The sequence below is a fragment of the Podarcis tiliguerta genome (assembly GCF_965153285.1).
Source record: "Podarcis tiliguerta genome assembly, chromosome: 1".
Taxonomy (NCBI): domain Eukaryota; kingdom Metazoa; phylum Chordata; class Lepidosauria; order Squamata; family Lacertidae; genus Podarcis; species Podarcis tiliguerta.
Window position 1 is genome coordinate 3,260,361 of NC_139534.1, and position 21,341 is coordinate 3,281,701.

General features: G+C 40.8%; 1 protein-coding gene across 3 annotated transcripts in view; it reads left to right on the forward strand.

Annotated features, from left to right (window-relative positions):
- UBE2F (ubiquitin conjugating enzyme E2 F (putative)) overlaps nucleotides 1–15,498 on the forward strand; it is a 31,035-nt gene extending 15,537 nt beyond the window's left edge. For 2 of the 3 annotated variants that reach the window (XM_083403132.1, XM_083403133.1), the window contains 5 exons: nucleotides 576–646; nucleotides 2,353–2,410; nucleotides 3,001–3,033; nucleotides 8,545–8,607; nucleotides 13,490–15,498. In XM_083403132.1, coding sequence (XP_083259258.1) covers nucleotides 576–646; nucleotides 2,353–2,410; nucleotides 3,001–3,033; nucleotides 8,545–8,607; nucleotides 13,490–13,540 — 276 coding nt within the window. In that variant the 3' untranslated portion in view covers nucleotides 13,541–15,498. Of the gene's footprint in view, nucleotides 1–575; nucleotides 647–2,352; nucleotides 2,411–3,000; nucleotides 7,590–7,961; nucleotides 8,608–13,489 lie in introns of all 3 variants that reach the window. The other variant, XR_014502799.1, reaches the window with a different exon arrangement.
- The last annotated feature ends 5,843 nt before the right edge of the window (nucleotides 15,499–21,341 follow it).

Genomic DNA, 21,341 nt, shown 5'->3' on the forward strand with positions numbered 1-21,341 from the left:
AGGAGTCTGAGCCCATTCCTCATGAGCAATGGCCTGTAGTTCAGTAATATTATGGGGTTTGCGTGCTGCAAATCCCACCAGAGATTTTCTATGGGGTTCAAGTCAGGTGACTGTGATGGCCACTGTTCCTTTAACTTTGAACTTGTGAACTATGCTTCCAGTGGTGTCTCTAGGAACATTCAGTGCCCTCACTATCTTTTTGTACCCTGCTCCTTGTTTGTAAAGGGGGATCTTTCCTCTTAGCTTCTTGGACCATTCTCTTGACTTAGCCAGATTGCTAACATGCAGCCAAATTAGACGGTCAGCAAATTCCTAGCCAGGTCAGGTATTTCATATGATCCAGCTCAAGCACACCTGGTGCAATTAATTATGTTGTCTCATTTTGAACTTATTCCTGCGCAAAACTGAGGATGGGTGCTGTCTGTTCTCTGTATAAGTAACTGCGGGGGGGGGGTGCGGGCTGGGGTGGGCACACAGTGCAGATTTCTGGAGAGCGGGTGTCCAATACAATGTGATCTCCTGATTTGTCCTTCAGCTTGGGCAGCTTTGTAATCTTATGTTTTATTTTCTGGCAGCCTCCCAAAGTGAAATGTTTGACTAGAATCTGGCATCCCAACATCACGGAGACAGGGGAAATCTGTTTAAGGTAATAAATAATTTTTATAGTTCACTTCTCTTATTTTATTGTCAGAGTTAAATGCCAGTAGATGAAATGGCTATTTCTTGTGAGTATGTAGGAGGAAGAGAAAGAGCATAGATCACTGCCAAATGGCTCCTCCCCAAATGGGAATTACTATAGCATAAGTATGCATGAAAAGTTTCTCTTGGTTTGCTCAAACGCCACAACAAACAAACAACAAACAAACAAACAAACCCCCCATACAGAAGCCTGTTTTATGATGGTCTGTAGCGGAACCAACCTGGCTAACGCAGCCACCTCTCTGCCAAGAGCTTTGTTTGCTTTAAATGCTGTGCTATTTGGATCTTGCTAACTATGAAAGAGCAAGTTCAACCTGCTGCAATAAAAGAAGAGAGGCTACAACATCTTACCAAGCTGAATGTACACAGGCATTTCCCACAGGAAAGGTGCCATTTCACTTTCCTCCCCTGACCTATGCACATGTGAGACACTGATACACACCATATTGAGGCCAGCAAAGCTTGGTGGGTCTCAATCAACTGAAAAGGCCCAGCAGAGGAATAAGTGGGACTGGGCTTAGGCTCATTGCAGTTGCATTGCATTTGCTGCTACCAAGTGGGCAGGGAATCTCACTGAGGAAGAAAAGAAAAGAAAACGTGCAAGCCAGACTAAACAAACAATGAAGAAGAATCAGAGAGGGGATTCAAATGACTTGCACCCAGAACTCACCTTCTGTTGGTCACACATGCACTCACCACATACAGGCAGACACAAACCTCCCTTCCTCTCTCGATCTACCCAAATGCATTTCTTGGTCACCTTTCTCTCCCTTAAAAATGCATATCCAGGCTACCAGATAGGCAGAGAAGCAATCAGGAAAACCATCCCAATTGCTTCTCCAACACTAAGACAAAAAACTTTTTGGGGTTTTGCAATCCCACAACAGCCACAAATGACCAAGGAACTCATCCCCATCACTTTCTCCAACTACCACACACTAAGTTATGACAAAAGCCCTTTGGGGGATTGCAAGGCCCCCCCCCCCCGCAATGAATCGGTGGGTGGGGATAATATTTCCTTCTCTTCTCCAAAGTGACCAGAGCCAACCAGTTGGGCGATGTGGATCCTGGAGGCAGAGGTCCCAGGGCTGAAAGGAGGGCTGACAGCAGAGCAGGGTGGCTGACTTCGCTTGGGCTGCCCATCCACCACCTCTTTGCCACACTGTGGTTTGCAGCGTCACCTGCCTGTGGCCAAGTGAACTGCAGTGTGACAACATCTTACAATTTTATATTAGTTAGATTCATTACCCACCCTTTACCACAAAGGCCCAGGGCTGGTTACTGCAATGTAAAATGCAACAATAAAAACATATTAAAACAAATTGCAATCACAACCAGTTGATACAAAATTGTGGGAGCAAAATGGACTGATTGAATTAAGAACCTTGATGAAAGACAGAGTAGTCAGAATATATCACCAAATGATATGAGGTGGGACAAGACCAGCTGCTTACAGTATTTGCCAAGTTTGTGTGCAGTTGCCTATCTGTAGGGGTACACATACACACAAATGACTTTTCAGCTATTAATATCAAAATTTCTGCCATTCCTTAGCAGGCAGTTGTCTGTGCATTTAATTTGTCCCTTAAATCCTAGAGTAAGCAAAGCACATATGAATTCAGTGTATAATATGTATTTGCATCTTTATTTCAGTTTATTGAGAGAACATTCAATTGATGGCACTGGCTGGGCTCCAACTAGAACATTAAAGGTAGTATTATCTTAAACATACAAATGTGATCATCTTTATCAGGTGAAAACTTTCATAAATCAGAAACATTTGTGTAAATCTTCAGGGCAAATTTTAACAAATTTTTGTTACCTTGATTTGAATGCTCTCTAATAAGATTAGTTTCTTGCCTCTTCCAATAAATAAATGGGACCTAAATGTGGTTTCATTGTTGTTGTTTTTTAACCCAAGCTGTATCTTTTGTGTTCTATGAAAGTTTTGATTTCTCTGAGGCATATGCCCCTATTCACCTATGAAGTGGATGTGAGAGGTTGTCTTGTTAAGGCAGAAGGGAGTATTGGGAGCAGTGGGATAAAGCCTATTCCACTGTATGTTCATGCTGGAAATGGTTCGCTTTCCCCACCATAGGCTTTGCCTCATAGATACCTTGAAATCATATGCTTTACATAAGGGTCGGGTGTTGTTGTTTTTTACATTCTTTATGGAAAGCTCAACATTTACTGAACATTTTGTGCTAGAATTCAATATTTTTGCATTTTGCCTTTGGTAACAAATAAGTAAGAATGCGTTGTTCAACTTCTTTGACTGAATCCACTTCTTTTTCTTTTCAGGATGTTGTTTGGGGATTAAATTCATTATTTACTGTAAGTAACAAGTGCACTCACTGGCTGAGATCTTTTTCAGTTGGCCTCATCACATTTGCCCTTTGCAAAAGAAAACAGTGCTTACAGCTTCTAGAAGAGTTACCATGTGAATTTGTTGCATCAAAGGTGTTGTAGGGCTTGAAATATCATCATCTTATTTATGATTGCATAAGGTTCAGTGAACTAGAGTCTCCTTGCATGCACTTGATTAGGTAGACTGTACTAAAGCTTATGCCCTAATGAAATTACTTCTCTTCAGAGTGTTACAAGACTCTTTGTAGTCCTTATAAACATCAAGAGCCTACTTCCCCTAGCAAATCATATTGACAAGAAAGTATGTACTCTTCTCAGGTATTTTGGCACCTAAGGTGAACTACAAAATGGTGCCTTCCTCCCTGTTAAAGAAAAAGAGGAATAATGATCCCCATTGGGATCTGCTGTCCCGGTGGATCCCGGGTCTACCCCGACTCTTCTGTAAATTTGGCGTTTTAAGTTTATGTTGTGGTTTTATTGGGCTCTCAGTTAACTTCTATGGATGTTACCTTATGTAAACTTCTGGGATGATAAGATATAAACAAATCTCAATCTATGTACTGTTGCTTCTTTAAATTAACATTTCTGTAATCAAACGTTCATGCTATTCTTCTGGAAAGTAAAAGGAAGGATAAATAAGGTCTTAATTGCTTTTTTCCTTTAAAACATAGCTGTCAACTTTTCCTTTTTTTAAGGGAAATCCTATTTGGAATAAGGGAATTTCCCTTTTAAAAAGGGAAACGTTGACAGCTATGCTTTAAAGTTATGTAGTTACAGCATCAGATGGAATATCTGCTCTGCTCTGCTGTCCAACTTGCAATCTGAAGTAGAGATATATGCTTTATATTTATGTCTTTGACGCTGGGAAATCTAATGATTATAAGGTATTGACAATCTACTCAGAGGAAGAAACAGTATCATTTTTATTCAATTTTATTAAAGGTTTTCAACATATAATAAAAACCAAACAAAGCTAATATTCAAAAAGAGCAAAATAAATATAAAGGGGGGTGAAGGCGGACACACACACTCACACAGAAACAAAATTTTATATTCTTTCAACCTTCTGTCTTAATTTTCAGTTCACAAACATAAATCCACATCTTCCCAGCTCCCCCCTGGGACAGTTCCCATCTTTATCAGCCTCACACCCTGAGAAAAACCACTTGATTCTGTCTCTCACACAGAGCTCTTCTATCATTTTTTTCTCTGTATGTATCTTCATATCATATTGTCATCTCATCTCATACTTATAAGTAATATTATTTAATATCAATCAAAACAAACTATAAAAAACTTAAATAATAAGGGGGGAGAGGTACTTCCACCTTCTATCTGCCAATTATGTATAATGCAGTTGTTTCCAACATTTGGCAGATACACTCCATCGTAACTCCTAGCTGTAGGTGGTATGCAGCTTTCTGCCATCTGCTAATGGTATTTCTTCAAATTTCCTCCGCAGGCCTCCATCATCGCCAGTTCTGATACCCAATCAGTTCAATATGACGTTTCATTTTAGAATGTCCCAAACTAATATTTCTCCAGTTTCTTATGGGATACTTCTTTTTGTGGATTCCAGCATATCTCAATAAAATGAGAGTTCACATTTATTTGCCAGGTGCTTAATCAATAAATCATAACCTCGTGCTTTTCTCTCCTGCTTTTCCAGTTTTTTAATCAATCTTCCTTCAGGAGATAGGCAACATTTTCATCTGACTTCTCTTTAAGGACGTTTCAATGTGAGCATTTTTTATTTTTGAATAATTTTCGGCTCATGAGCTTACGACAGGCACTTTCCCCAGTAATATTTTTGTATCTCTGTCTCCGCACCACCATCTGCTGGGTTGAATTTATCCTCTCTTTCTGAGTCTTCATAATTCATTAAAAATGGGTCCTCTTGTTTTTCATCCAGACTCACATCACCTCCCATTTGTCTCATCTGCATTCCAATGTAAGCTTACCATATTTTTTTCAATGAATCAAGGGACACCTGTCAACTTCAGTGGATTTTGTATGGGGACTGATTTGTAAATCCAGGGACTGTTCCCAGGAAACGGGGACGTCTGGTAACCTTATTCCAACGTCTCTAACCATACTCCGAAATTCCAATTTCAACTGCATTAACTGCTCTTTAAGCATTTGTTACAAGAGGCCCAAAATCAGCCTTCGTGATCACTGGATTTCTCTTCCAGAGCTGTGATGCAGCTGTAAATTCAGCCACCGTCTCTCATCGACTCAACACAAAGAAACGGCGAGTTATCAAGTACATAAATTATAGGTTGTAGACAGTTGAAAAGTCACAGTCTGATCTACATTTTTCAAAGTTATCAGATATTTAGAGCATCTTGAAGACATTTCCAGCCTGTTATGATATTGTATATTATTTTTTAGTCCTTAGCAACCTTTATCACTGGGTGCTATTGACAAATAGAGAGTCCAGTTTACTTTTCTTTCCATTCCATTAAAAATAATTAATGCAATGGAGATGCAAACCCGACGCCCTCGTTTCAGGGCGATTATTCGCTGTAACTCCTTGTTCTAAGTGCCCCTTCCCCGGAAGTTTCACCTTCCTCCCCATAACAATGGGCGAGTGTCTCTTCAGAACTGAGTCTGGCTTCTTATTAACCTCTTATTAACAAATAATTATCCCTGATGGCAGACAAGCTAGCAGTGGATTCCCTTCAGCTTCCTGTGCTCCACCAGAAGTCTGAAACAGCATCATTTTTAAACCTCTCTTGTAAATAATTATGCACCCAGGACCATATTTTCTACATCAAAGTTTTCTTTCTACTTCAAAGGCAGACTTTGTGAATTAACTGAATTGTGTGTGTCCTGCCCCAATTTAAGCACATTCTACAGTATAAACTCAGAAGAACCATGAGACATTGGAAAATGTAATGCCTGACAAGCTGTAGAATCTGCATACTCTGAACTCTTGGCAATTGGCTGTATATGTGCTTTACTAGGATTTATATTTCAAGAAGTATTCACATCTCCCCCCCCCAAAAAAAGGTGTAAACAACAGATTGTTTCAGATCACAGGTTCTGAATACTGCTCAGATTGAATAGGCTAATGACCTCTTCCCTCAGGGCTGCTGGTCCAATTAACTTGGGATGCCTCGGGCAGCTTTTATGTAAAAATAAAAATATCAGATGACCATAGCATGTGCAGTTTAGGCCTGAGCTATGTTTTTAAAGCTTGTATAATATTTTATTTTTGTTTAAAAGACACCACATTTTGGGGATTTTTGTTTAGGGGATTTTTTAAAAAAATACCCATAATAAATGACTGTGATAGCAAGAAAAGCAGAATATGGGAGGTGCAATATTATACCACTTTCAGCATCAACCACTGCAAAAATAATTGCCAGACAATCTTCTGTTTCCATAGTGATCATTTCTTTCCCCTCCTCCTCACAGTGACTTAATTACTTCATGAGATTGTCAACTCTCAGGCTGCTTTGTTTTGAACAAGGTTAAATTTTAGCCTTCATGCAAAAGAGTTGTAGTCTTTGTTGCAGAGAGCATTTTGGAACTTTGGACCTTATTGTCTAGTAAAACTAGCTAAAATTAGTCATATCTGAGACTGCAATCCTACACACACTTGGAATTAAGCCTCATGGAAATAGTGGAAATCCCATTGAAACCACTTAAGTCCCATTGCTTTCATAGGATTTATAGTTCACTTGTATACATATCTGTTTTGAAGGAATTCATTCAGGTAAAAATTTATAGAACTGCAGCCTTATTTTAACTAATTTTAGCTAGATTGGGAGTGTTGCTTTCTCCTATAGGGTAAGTTGATCATTGTTTTTATTGAGTGAAAAGTTAATGGAATTATGGACATATTTATTTTGTGGAGATGTAATGTTGACATGGTTACTTGCTTGGAACTGAAGTATTGCTCACCCAGTTCTTGGAAAACAGCATGTTTGCACATGCACACGCAACCTGCCGAATGGCGAACCTTTGTTGAAATGGAGGAGTGGGTGTTCATAAGCTGTTTGTCATAAGGCATAGCAACCTGATTCTTAAAGTAAAAAAAATGCAGTAGGCTTCCCTAAGGGTTTTGGTTTGCCTTTATGTTCCAGATTTATTTATCTAATTCTTATCCAGCTGCTGTTCTGCGCTAAATTCAATCTCTTTGGCTCAGTTAAGTGTCACAGATCACCTTTGTTTGGTCATCATGAACGGGCTTTGGACTTAGTGCACTCCTTCCTCCCCTTCTACACTTCAATTCTTTTCCTCACTTCCTGGTTTATGTTAACCATAGTTTGCCAGAGTATATGAATTGGGCAAACAATGGTTGTTGCAAACCATAATTCAGCTCCAAAGCAGAGTTCAAAACTTGTTTGAAGCGGGTTTCCAGTGCTATTTTGGAGGCAATGTTAGTGTGGTTAGTCCATTGTTTTTACAATTGTTGAAAATCTGATCAATAAATTCTGTTGTCCATTCCAACCTTGTAACATTAGAACAGCAACAGCAGTCGCCCAAGCTTTCTCAGTTATGATCCCAATACAGTGGTGCCTCGCAAGACGAAAAGAATCCGTTCCGCGAGTCTTTTCGTCTTGTGGTTTTTTCGTCTTGCGAAGCAAGCCCATTAGCGGATTAGCGCTATTAGCGCTATTGACAGTTTAAGGGCTAAAAACGGCTTTTTAAGGCTTAAGGGATTAGCGGTTTTGCTGCTAAAATGGTTTTAGCAGCTTAGCACTTCAGAAAAAGGGGTTTTGGAGCGAACCCCCCCCCCCCGAAAATTTTCGTCAATTTTCGTCTTGTGAAGCAAGCCCATAGGGAAATTCGTCTTGCGAAGCGCCTCTGCAAACGGAAAACCCTTTCGTCTTGCGGGTTTTCCGTCTTGCGAGGCATTCATCTTGCGGGGCACCACTGTATTATAGAATATTGAAAGAGATTTAAAACTTATTTACTGAGCTTTCAGAGGGTAAGAGATCTGCCTCTTCATTTTTCTCTGAGGCTACCAGTACAGCTTTGTGGGGTTTTAAATATATATTTCTGCTGTTGTGACCAGCTACTTTAAACCACTAGAGAAAGTGATATGAAAGTGAAAGTATTTAAAATAAACAAGTGAGGGAAAGAATTGAGAGTGTAAATGGAATGGAAAGAACCCAAATCACAGCCTGTTAACTTGGTTGTGACATCTGAACCAGGTCTTTGCAAACACCTTAATAGTAAAACATTGGTATATAGCCTCTGAATGCTTAGATTTTCAATTTGTATTATGAATTTCCGTATATATAAGAATTTTAGTTAAATTCAATGGATGGGGTTCCAGAGATCTCATTGAGTCAGTCCAAGAGCTTGTACATTCTATATGAGACATCTGACTCTTTTTTATGACATCAGACCATTATACCACATCATAAACAGTTTGCCGTGTGGTAGAAAGGGTTAGTTTCAAAGTTCATATGTGTGGTAGTTATAGCCAACCATTTTCTTAAATGTCTGGTTTTTTCTCTTCAGGATCTCTTGAATTTTGATGATCCTTTGAATATTGAAGCTGCAGAGCATCATTTACGTGACAAGGTGAGTAGCAATGTACTAAATATATTATCTTATGAGAATACGGCTCAATTTTTTAATCTCTTGTGTAGTCTTTGACAGGGAATGATTTCTGTGCATCAATATTTAACAAGCATCCTTAAAAAAAAGTATTAATGGATCTTGGATCTACCTTCTCCACTGCACAATGATATGGCATTAACGTTTGTGCAGGATGCTAGATCTCTTTCTACCTGCAAGCCCCTGTGCCCACCCACCCCCCACTAGTGCCAGAGTGTTCGGTGACCCTCCACAGGGAGGGGAGGGAACACCCTACAAGCAGAAGTATATTCAACTTGTGCACAGGTGTTCAGGAGTTTGGGTATCTTCTTACCACGCTGCTGAGATATTTTGCAGTGGTAATAGTGATTCAGTAGCTGGCATGCACTTTTGCCTTAAGACTAATTTATTGGAATGTCAAGTTTTATCATTAGGACCAGGACCTAGGAGACCAAAGTTGAAATCCCTCACCCAGTTACCTTGGACTATTCTGTGTTTCTCAGCCTAACCTACCCCAAAAGATTATTCTGAAGATGAAATGGGGAGGGAGAGAATCTCCTACAGCTTGGAGGAAAGATGGGACATAAATACGTTTTGAAAGTAAGGGGTACGGGGGTGGGGGTGGATACAACAAAAGGTTGCAGTGTAGAGCCCTTCATGCCGTCTTGCACCCCACCCACCTTTCTAAAATAGCCAACGGAAGTCATGGGTGGAAATAACGGAGAATGAATGTTTTGAAACTATTTAGAGATCTCTGCTCTTGCAGGGACTTAGAAATAGGTGACAATCAGGCAATTTAGTAAAATCTGTTGAGTTTCTAGTGTGTCCTTTATAACTGAGTTGCTTTTTATTTTATGAATTGTTTTTATTGCAGTGGTACCTTGGTTCTCAAACTTAATCCATTCTGGGAGTCCGTTTGACTCCCGAAACTGTTTGAAAATCAAGGTGTAGCTTCCAATTGGCTGCAGGAGTTTCCTGCACTCAAGCGGAAGCCGCATTGGACGTTTGACTTCCAAAAAATGTTCGCAAACCGGAAACTTACTTCCAGGTTTGCAGCGTTCAGGAGCCAATTTGTTCGACAACTAAGCCGTTCGAGAACCAAGGTACCACTCTATATTACTTTCCTGGGACAATCAAAGCCATTTCCGTTAGCAGAAAGAATTATTCCATACCAACAATATAACCAGCATAATGGAAAACAATATTGAGAACAAAGGTGCAATCAAGACATGTCTTACATCTTTTCCAAAACAACAAACAAACCCCTTTTCTCAACTGTTCAGGAAGGAGGGCCCACAAATTCAGTTCTGCTACTATAAAGGTTTGCTGTCTAGCCACCACCATGCAAACCTGAACAGTAACCTGAATACCTTGAATCGGACTGAGATACCAAAAAAAGGGTTAATGTCTACTAGGACCTGTTTGCCACGCTGTACGGCATGTTGCTTTTGGCACTAAAGGGAATGTGGGGTCTCCTATTTTCAGGACAACCTGAAAAACACAGCTTGTGCCTATGTCTCTAGGAACACCCAGGGTATATCTTGTTGGATTTCAGCTTCAGTATTTTGTGTGTGATGCAAAGTGTACTACTGCTTGGCAATTAATATTTTTGGGGTGGGGGAGAAGGCAGAAGGTTCAGTTCATTACAAATCACAGTTAGTGCTAATGAACAAATTAGGTTGCATTGCACACCTGACGGTCAAGCACAAAGGGACCATCTGTCCAGTAGCTGTATGAATCCGTCCCTGTTTTTTATTCACTCACTTAGAACTTGTCACCTTTTCAGGAAGTTATGCACAAGCAGCAGCAGCAGCTGCATCTTCATGAGGGTTTCTGCTGTATTTAAATCACTGTTTTTCTACTAGAAATTCAGATGCAGAACTTAAGAATTGCCAGTTGTTGATGAAAAGCAAAAAAGACTTTTCTGTAATTCACTTTCCACATCCCTAAGGCTTTTCAGTAACTTCACAGTACAGTGTAATCACATCACACACACATTTTACTTGAGTGAATTCAATTACACTTTCTCGACTCCACCGGTGGCAACGGCTTTCCTGGCACAGTTGCAGCACAGGAGGGGGAAATATTAAGGCAGGAGAGTTTGAAGACGCCCGTCTCTCTCAGCTGCAAGACAAGCAGGGAAGCAGAGACAGCTGGAGAAGAAGAAACCCTAGTTCCATCAGCTACAAAACAAGTGGGGAAGCAACAGAGCCAGGCAGAGGAAGAAGAAACGCAGCCTTCATTTCCTGCGGAAGGGAGGAGAGAGGCAAACAGAGAGAGATGCAGGCAGAAGAAAAAAAAGGAATGGAACTTTCTTTTACAAGAAAGACTTTTCTGGCCAACTGTATGTCCCACCTAGGGACGTGGGTGGTGCTGTGGGTAAAAGCCTCAGCACCTAGGGCTTGCTGATTGAAAGGTCGGCAGTTCAAATCCCCGCGGCGGGGTGCGCTCCCGTCGCTCGGTCCCAGCGCCTGCCAACCTAGCAGTTCGAAAGCACTCCCGGGTGCAAGTAGATAAATAGGGACTAGCGGGAAGGTAAACGGCGTTCCGTGTGCGCCTCTGGCTCGCCAGAGCAGCGATGTCACGCTGGCCACGTTACCCGGAAGTGTCTCCGGACAGCGCTGGCCCCCGGCCTCTTAAGTGAGATGGGCGCACAACCCTAGAGTCTGTCAAGACTGGCCCGTACGGGCAGGGGTACCTTTACCTTTACCTATGCCCCACCTTCCTATAGCTCTCTATGGAGTAAGGACGCTCTGTTCACTTTCTAGTCTGTTTCTCTGGCTTTCTAGACTTCTTCTGCAACTGGAAGTATGCTGGGACTATAATGCAGATGTATTCTTTGTAGTGGGTAGAAGGAGGAACGGTCTTCTGTTCTTCGGAGGAAAAGCAGCAATAATTCCCTCCTCCACACACTAAAATCTACCCCACCACTTAGAACTCAGCACAACATTCTTCCCTTGTAGCTCACCAGAACACAAGCTAAAAAACAAATTTGTGGGAGGCTATCTAGTGAAGACAAGCATCCACTGTGGACACAGAGCCGCCAGGAATTGAGACAAGGAGTTGCAGAAAGGAATCCTTGATCTCTGTGGTGGCACAACCTTAAAAGTGCAATTTCAGCAACTAATATTACCAAAGTTTTGGATACCAGTTAGTGAAGTGCACTTAGAATTGGCAAGTGAAGCAATCATTCACCCGTTGCCATTTGGTAGCACCTGTCTTTGTGAGCAGGCTTCTCAACAATGGTGATCCTCAAAAGAAAAACAAAACCCCAATTTGGTTGTACAAGGTGAGCTGTGGGTTAGGTTTCCACGTATCACCCCCCACTGGAATTAAATCTGAAATGACATTTGCTCAGATGTCTCATTGAAATGGTGAGTCTTTAAATCAATCAGTCAATCACTGATTTTCAATAACTTCGCAGCCTTTTGGCTAAGAAAAAGTGTAAAAATCACTGGTTTCCATTTCACACTAATGCCAAAGTAGCACTATGTATGTTGCTTTGTGAATTACCATTTCAATAGAAGTGAAGTGTCTTATTAGTGCTATTAAGTTATAAATCAAAAATGAATATGTGAAGCTGGGTCCCATAATACAAGTTGGGAGTCAGGTAGATCTTGGGTCTGGACCCGTTGAAGACCACTGGAACATACTATTTGCATGCCACCTCATTCTGAGTGGTATGAGATTCCCGGGGTTCCATGCACTTACCAACAGAGGCAAGCCAGCTGTTAGTTACACGGAGCAAGTGGAATTAACTCTTGATTAGGAGAAAACAGGATCTGCACAGGAGTGCCAGGCCTAATGAGCAGAGCAACTCATCTTCAGTAGCAGAAACTGAAGGTCCCCACCTTCCCACAGCGATTTGAGTCCCCTCCTCTCCAGGGCTTTCCCCAAGCAATCTCTGACTGTGCCTGCAATTTTTGCTCCTTCTGCTTCTGGGAGACCAGGGAGAGGGGAACTTGTTGTAGCAGGAGGGGCAGGCAACCACACCTCTTCACCAGCTGGACTCCTCTCTGCCTCTTGGCCTCCTTCCTCTCCTGCTTCAGCTTCTGGTTCCGATTCTGGACTTCTCTCTGCCACAAACTCTCCCTGCTCACTAAACCCTATTAACTCTTCAGCTTCCAGCTCTTCCCAGTCGTCGTCTTCTCCCACCACCAATACCTGGGCTCTGAGCCTTCTTCCCTTTGGGGTTCCCCAGCTGGCTCTTCCTACCATTTGTATGCCTCAAGCCAGTCTGTGACATCCAGGGTTCATGTTTCATTCAGAATGAGACACAGTGGAGCCTGCGGTGTCTTCATTATATATGGTTTACTTACACATATATACAACCTGAGCCTACAGCATCAACATCCCAAGGTGACCTTTCTTCCCCCATAGCCGCAACCTTTGATTCAAACAAAAATCAAACATCACACTCTCTGGCTTTTCTGCTAGCTTCTAGCTCTCATCACTCGACTCTCAACTCTGGCCTTTTGTCCTAACTACCCATTTGCCATCCCGCACAGACCACCTTCCTTTGTCCCGTTCCTTAATGGCCCATCACCCAGGCCAACACCTCACCAGGAAGCTCACCTGGCAATTAAAAGAATTAGAAGGGGGCCTGGGCATTCAGTCTTCGCCCCCCCCCCAACCCTCCTAAATCTACTTTCCATGAAATATGGAAACACAAGCTTCAGATGTTTAAAGTTTCATATCTCTCTGCACAATCTATTGTAGTGAGTCGTACCATTCTATTTCTTTACATGTATTGGCAGGCTGAAATGCGTATATTTCCAAGTGCAGATGCTTTCTTTCAGCAAAAATGTTACCAATATTTCTGCAGACAAATCTTTCTCTATTCCTCCCCCCCCCCCCACTGGTGTAGGAGGATTTCCGATCTAAAGTGGAAGATTACATTAAGCGCTATGCAAGATGATGAAGGGAGAAAGCAGGACCATGGATTGTGTATGCAATGCTGATTGGTAACTTGATAAAACATCAAAAAACCTGGAATGTGCTTGTTCTGTATCCATGTTGTTCTGAAGAAGATAACAAGCTTCAAAATAGTTCATGTCAAATGGTGAGTTCACCGTCAATACAAGAAGAAAATTGTGTACGTTGGTTGGAGAAAAGGTTGTTTTCTTAACTCTTGACAATGTTTTCTTTTCTGAAATTGTACTGTATATCTGGAATTGAGATATGCTTGAAACTTAGAAGAAATCACTATTAAGATTATTTTCACTCAAAAAATTATTCATGTCTAGTAAAAATTAATGGTATGTTTACTGGAACACTTAAAAATTGGCAATAAAATTGGTCTTTATAGAACTTTTAAGACGCATAAATATTTGCCTTTGCTGGAACTGAAAAAAAAGTCCTGCACTTGAGCAAAGGTAATTGCATAAAGCCAGTTTATACCTACTGTTGAAGTTCTTATATTTAATTTAACTTTTTAAAATTGCTGCTTTCTCTTCCTTTTTTTGCCTACAGTGTTTTTAGTTTGCATTTATTGTGCAAAGCACTTACTGAACCCAAGGCTGATTCTATGGCCTACATATAAATGCAGTGTATTATTTTTAAAACCCAATATTTTACATGGAGGTGCAATGAAAGGGAAGTGTTTTTTTAAACTATCTTTTTAAATTTTAGATTTTGCTGTGGAAAGTTGATATTTCAGACTATTATATAATAAAGTGACATGAAGTTTCAAGTAATAACTTGGGAGAACTACCCAAAGCTCTAGCACCTAATCCACGAGAGCAACTTACTTCATGCTGCAATTTCATTATCACACTCTTGCAAACCAACTCTTCTGGGATAAAGGCATAGTTTATGAAGAGTGCTTCTAAAGCCTACTTAGCTAGCTAGCTCTATATCAAAGAATGTATATATCCGATTGCAGCATGCCTGTTGGGTGGGAGGGTGCATGTACCTCAGGAACTAGTTCAAAGCAAATGCCACACACAATGTGTGTTTATTATTTTAGCCTACTTCTTCCTGACACGTTGATCACAGCTGATACTGTAACTGGCCTGGGAATCAATTGAGAGAGCCATAGTCATCAAATTTTATTTAGGTTTCATACATAAAAGTGAAATGTATTTTGGGTTACTGTGATAAATTACCGCTAAAGCCAGAAATGAATAAATGTTTGTGTAGTTTCATGCATATGTTGTGCAAAACATTTCCTGCCTCAACAGTTACCTGTGCCATATGAAAGAATCCATTTAAATTCATCAGGTGCTTGTGATTTGCCATTGTTGTAAAAACTGTAAACTTTGATAATGAAAGCCCTGAAATTGCACCATGATTTTCATAGATTTTATCAGTGTGTAAGGCATTTGGCTGTGCAATTGTTACGATCTAGCCAAAGTTATATGCTTTTTAGGTCCCATCGATTTGAATGGGAAATATTTAAACATAAGTTTAACTTTCCTTTTGCCATCAATGATACTTTAAAAGTACTTAACCTTTGGCGGGATTGTACCTAGTGTGTCTTAAAGATCTGTTGCAAAACATATAGCTCCTTAAACTTGCAATGCTGCTACTCAGAACTTGGGTAAATGACCTTTTCTAGTCACTGGTGTTGGTGTGCAGAGTTGGGCCTCTGAGAAATTATTCAAAAATATTACTCTGAATCTATAAAGCAATGTGTAATTTTATTGAAAAGTATGAAAGAGATTATTCCTAATCAGGGCAGTTTTCATGAGAAGCATTTCCCCCTTTCTTAAAAAGAAAATACTGAAACAGCAGGAAAGATAAGAGCCACTGCACATTCATCTTTGTAATCAGTAACATGAATATAGCCTGAAGGTCTGTTTCCCCTGTTAAACATGTATAATGTGGAAATACATTTCTTTAGGTATGATTAAAGGTATCCACAGTTTTACCATCTGCTGATTTGTCCAATAAGTGACCATCCAATCATGTATCTGGGAGGAACTTTGCACCTTAAGAAAATATCCTAAAATGGGTGCTCAGTAATTCATGCTCTTTGATATTGTATAAGTGTCAGATGCTAGTTTTGCAAAACAAAAAATCCTGGCCACACTCTGGACCTTGTTTTCTCAACTGGGCAGCAAGAGGGTGACCTGAAAGTAGGGGGATATTGACATCAGTCCCTTGTCATGGTCAGATCACTTCCTGTTGAGATTCAGGTTTTCAGCACCTTTCCCCCACCACAGAGGTGGGGAATCTAGGAGGATGGGCCACCCTAAGAGGCTGGTGAATCCAATGGGTTTCTAGGTGGCTCTGGAGTGTTTTCCATCTGATATGATGCACTCCTGTCGAAGCCCTAGCTGACCTCTGGAATATCCAAATGATGTGGGCTGTTGACACGATCACTCTGGAGCGCCCTCTTCCACTTCATGGAGTTCTTTGGGCTCCCTGGTATATCCCTGAGCTTACGCCAAGGAGACAAGATGGGAGACGGCTGGAACGCAAGTCTAAGAAAACCCCCATGCAATTGAAAACTGGTGAGGGCTCCTCATCAAGCCTACCTAGTGGCAGCAAAGAAGGCTTACTTTGCTGCCTCCATTGCATCCTCATTGTGCCATCCAGCAGAGCTATTCTGGGTAGTGTGGGGCCTATTGAATTCTGGCATAAAGGAAGTGACAGAAGTGACAGTAGTTCGCTGTGACTTCTTTGCAAAGCATTTTGAGGATAAAATCACTTGCATCTGCCAGGACCTTGACTCCAGTGTTACAGCAGCTGAATCTTGAGAGGCGTTCAGCACACTGTCTAGTTGTGTTATGTTAGATGAGTTTATGTTAGTAAGGATTGAGGATGTGAACAGGGTCCTTGGGTAAGCCTGCGTGACCACATGCTCTGGACCCTTGCCCCTCTTGGCTGGGGGCAGCTGCTGGGCCAGGAAGGTGGTTATTGTCTCCCTAGCAGAGGGGATGGTCCCTGCCTTTTCGGAAAATCTAAGTCATTACCAGCCAGTTGCTAATCTCCCCTTGGGCAAGGTTCTTGAGTGGGTGGTTGTGGACCAGATTCAGGTGCTCTTGGAGGAAACTGATTTTCTAGATCCATTTTAATTGAGTTTTGTGCTCAGTTTTGGCACAGAAACTGCTTTGGTTGCCCTGTAAAATGACCTCTGCCATCAACCATGGTATTCTTCTGGAGTTGTTATCCAAGTTCTGGGTGGGTGGCACTGTTCTGTGGTGCTTCCAGTCATACTTGGATGGTTGTCTCCAGACCAGAGGGTGTTACTTGGGGAGTACTCTTCGGCTCCGTGGAGCCTTCAGTCTGTGATTCCTCAGGGTTCAGTTTTATCCCTCGTGCTGCTTAACATATACATGAAACCTCTGAGTGGGGTCTTGGAATATGTTGTCAGCAATAGGGCTTTCCCCTATGTAGGGTATTGAAATAACATTGTGATAAGTGTTTCAACAAGGCAATATACCATTGAACAAAAGGTGGAAACTTGACAACTTCCCAGGGGGTAGCTCAGCTGAACTGATTCTTTACAGCTACTTTGCACATAATTTGCAGGCACCCTGTCTCCTGCTATGTTTGCTCTCTCCCTCCTAACCAATAAGAAAAGATCCAGCAGCAAAGTAAACAAGGCAAAGCAAATAAATAACTAGACAAAGAACTGGAAAGCACTTCCTTCTTCTCTCACACTCACCCCCACCAGTGGAAAAAAGATGGGGAAGAGTTTTTGTTTTTATTTTCTGGTGGTGTTTACATGGTTGGTTCCCCCTAGCTTTCCTCCATATCAAGGGATTGGTGTGATGAGGGCTTTTTGCGTGTCTACTCACAAGCAAGCCCTGCTGAATTCAATGAGGCTTACTCCCAGGAAAGTAGAAGTAAGCTTAGTTGAACTCAGTGGGGCTTAAGCATGCACAGATTCCACTTAGACCTCTGAGTGGGGAAGCAGATGCAACTTTACTAGTAAAGGCCCTCCACCGCAGATAGGTCGTGATATATTGAGGTATTGCGATACTTAGCTGGTGATATATCGTGATGTGGAAAACCAGACATCGCCCAGCCTTAGTCAGCAATATGCTGATAGAACAGCTCTAGTCCTTTACATCAACAGATGTGGCAGTGGAAGTGCTGGACCGTTGCCTTGCCTTGGTAGTGGACTGGATGAGATCAGGTATGTCGCTTGGGGGCATGTCTGGATCCCCTGCTGTTGCCTGAGGCTCAGGTGACCTCAGTGGCCTGCAGCTTCAGGAGGTGGCCTGTCTGTGCCACAATCTGAACAGGAGAGCCTGGCTTCTGTAGTCTGTGCTCTGGTAGCCTCTAGGTTAGATTGCTGCAACATGTTAAACGTGGGGCTGCCTTTGAAGATGGTTCGGAAACTCCGCACAATTATTATGTTTTCTGAGAAAAAAGCTGGTTGTTTGTGAAGCCCAGAATTCAAGAGGGGAGAGATGGGGATCTTTTATTATGGCAGACAGGTCTAGTTTTTTTATCATAGTCAATTGTTTTCTCACAGCAATTTGCAAGAAAAATTAACAACTTTCCCATGCGGATCTATGCCCTCCTGAATGCAAGAAATTGAGAGATCTCCATTGTATCTCCAAAAATCCATGGGGGGGGGGACAAAGGCCAACCCCACACTGACAAAATGACCATTGGGATAACAAGACTGCTCCTAACTTTGAAACACCTTTTCTAGAGAAGTTAGACTGGCTCCCTCCTTGTTTGTTGCCTTTCAGTCGGCAAGTGAAGACTTTCTTGTTCCAACAGGCTTCTGGGAACCAACTGCTTTTAATGAAAGGGCTGGTCCCATGCTGTTTCTATTGTAATTATCTGTATGTTTTAAGTAGATTTATACATACATACATACATATGGAGTGAGTGTGTGTGTGTGATTGTTTTTTAATTATTATTTTCCCATGTTTTTAACTGTTCTTAGTTTTTCTGTAAGCTGCCCGGAATCCCGGTCAGGAAAAGGGCAGGCTCAAACAAACAAACAAACAAACAAGTAAGGGGGGGCTATTCTATTTCTCCTCCACCCCTTTCCCTATTCAAGTCAATGAGAAAAGAGGCTTTTATCCTCGAAAACTTGTTGAATGGTAATGCTGGCCCTTGTGGCAGATTCACACTAGTTCTCATACCAAAATTTGTCATGTTTTAGTCCCTTAGAAGAGGCGACTGCATGCCTGCCAATTTCATTCAATTTTGTAAAAATGTGGATGGAGCTACAGCCATTTTTAGATTCCCCATTACTGTCATACCTCGGAAGTCAAACGGAATCTGTTCCAGAGGTCCATTCGACCTCCAAAGCTTCTGATTGGCTGCAGGAAGTGCTTGACTTTTGGCTTCTGAAAATCGTTCAAAAACAGAACACTCACTTCCATGTTTTGATCGTTTGAGAGCCAAGGCATTTGAGATCCAAGGTATGACTGTATAGAAAATGGGAATAAGCTTTGTTTTTAATTGATCTAATCTGGTCCCAGATAACAAGCCAAACTGGAAAGACACAGAACAGCTCTTAAGAAATTCCGCTGCTTTCTAAAGGTACAGATAAAAGCCTACTGTTGTGGCCAGTGCACCCCCCTACTAACCAGTATTTCTATCTTTACAAAATTTGGAATGGCTTTCTAGATATGCTCTCTGTAACATTTTGTTTTGCCCTGAGCAGAGAAGAACATAGCATTCATGTATGTAAATGAAATGACATAGTTGTGTACTACAAAGACTGAAAACGTAAGTGCAAGGGAAATAACTGTGTAAACAGATGACATCACCTTAGTAGTTATTAAGGAATGAAGATGAGTGGGATCTGATTTCAAAGAAGAGGAAATTACAAGGAAGATGGTCCTGAAGTGCTTTATAAAAGGTAAGATGCACTTAAAAGCCTGAGCCAAAGGGAGATTCAATCAACCAACACAGAAAAACAACAGTAGTGTTCCAGAACAGAATTTCATATCCTGTAGAGTAGATACACAATCAAGTACATTTTTTAAAAAGTTTTTTATCACTTTGATTTATTTGACTAGTAAGTCGAATGTGCAGCCTGATTCTATGCATATTTGCTCAGAAATAAATATCCACTGCATTCAGTGGACTTTCTGTCAAGCACATGGGCACAAAATTAAAGCCTTACTTTGTTTTAAAAAACTATTGCAGTGCTTGTGAATCCTTGTAAGGTGCAATGGGCAGGTAGCATAAAATATCAGTGATTATATTCATGTCAGTCTGTATAATTTGAAACCAATAAAATTAATTTCTTGTGATTATGGTTACGATTGGAACTTTAAAAAATGAAAACTGACAGTTGTGTACAAAACCACCACACTTCTTAGTCACCAGTTGTGCAACGCAATGGAAATTTTCTTCTATAGACTTGAGGGGAATTCTGAACTGGTGAGAATTTTTTTTGGGGGGGGGGGGGATTGCAAAATATAGGGAGCAAGAAGTTTGAAATAATCATTATATTTCAATGCTTTTCATTCAGTCATAAAGCTGCTTATGAACAATACATAACTAGAACATTGCAATTAAAACATAAATCACTTAAAAGAATTAGAATATAGATTTGTAGAGTTGGAAGGGACCCCAAGAGTCATCTAGTCCAACCTCAGAATAACAATTAACAAATCATCAGTAAAACAACCATGTTAATAAAATATTATTAACAAAATTCACAGTTCCATTAATGAACTGAATTTTTAAACTTCTTATTTTTCTCCAATATTTCCTCACTTGGTTTTAGCTTTTTAATATATTTTTCATAGTTTTCATAGTTTTCACATTTGAAAATATAGCTCTTACCCATTCTTCCAGTTCTTCCATATATTTTTCTCCCTTTTTGACATGTATCAAAATAAAAACATATCAAAATAATTTTGCTGGTCAATGGGCTTGAATCCATACTCTCAGAATCAATGGGTAATATTTACTATGTTATAATTAGAATTGTAATCAGTGGACTTAAGCCTATGGGTATGGCTAACAGTACCCATTAGGAAAAGAAAACAAAAGAGTAAGACTCTTAATTGTTTGTTTGTTTTTTAAAAGATCCAGTTGACAGAGCAAGATCAGTTGAAAGACAGAAAAGACATTTGAGGAGTAAAATATTTCATTCAAGCTCAACTGCAACATACTTCACAAGCTCAGTTCAGTGGGATCAAAGTGACATGAAAGCTCCTGACAATCTGTTACTCATTCATCCTGATTTACTCACACAAAAGCTCATGAGGTGGTTCTCAAACCTTTTTCTCTGAGCCACATTTTCAGAATAAAAATTTCCTTGTGCCACATCAATATTTTTACTGGTAAGAAATACATTGGAAAACAAAAAGTGACAACTAGCAGTGCTTGATATATAGAAGAACACAACTACTTTGTAATGTGATCACTGTGATCACTGGACATCCAGAAAGTATAAAACAAGGCAGTGACAGAAAAACATGGATCATTCCCAAAATATATTGATTGCCCTTGAATCTCCCCACCACACTTGCCATCCTCTCCTGCCAAACCCTTTGAGAACAACTGGGCTAGGCTATGCCCAGTCTTTACGGAGCATTTCTTCTGCATTTCTTCTGTTCCAAGAACAATGAGCATTCATCTTGATTTGCTTGGGCAGGGCTTATTCATGTTCCCATTAGCCATCCTGCACTTTTCAGAGCATTTACCATCACTTTCTGAACTGCAAAAAAATCTTGGGATTTTTTAAAATTAGATTTGTTGCACTAGGGCGACAGAGTGCTTTCATCCACTTAAATGGCACACTCCCAGTATGTCTGTGAATCCCTCCCACACACAAAATGACA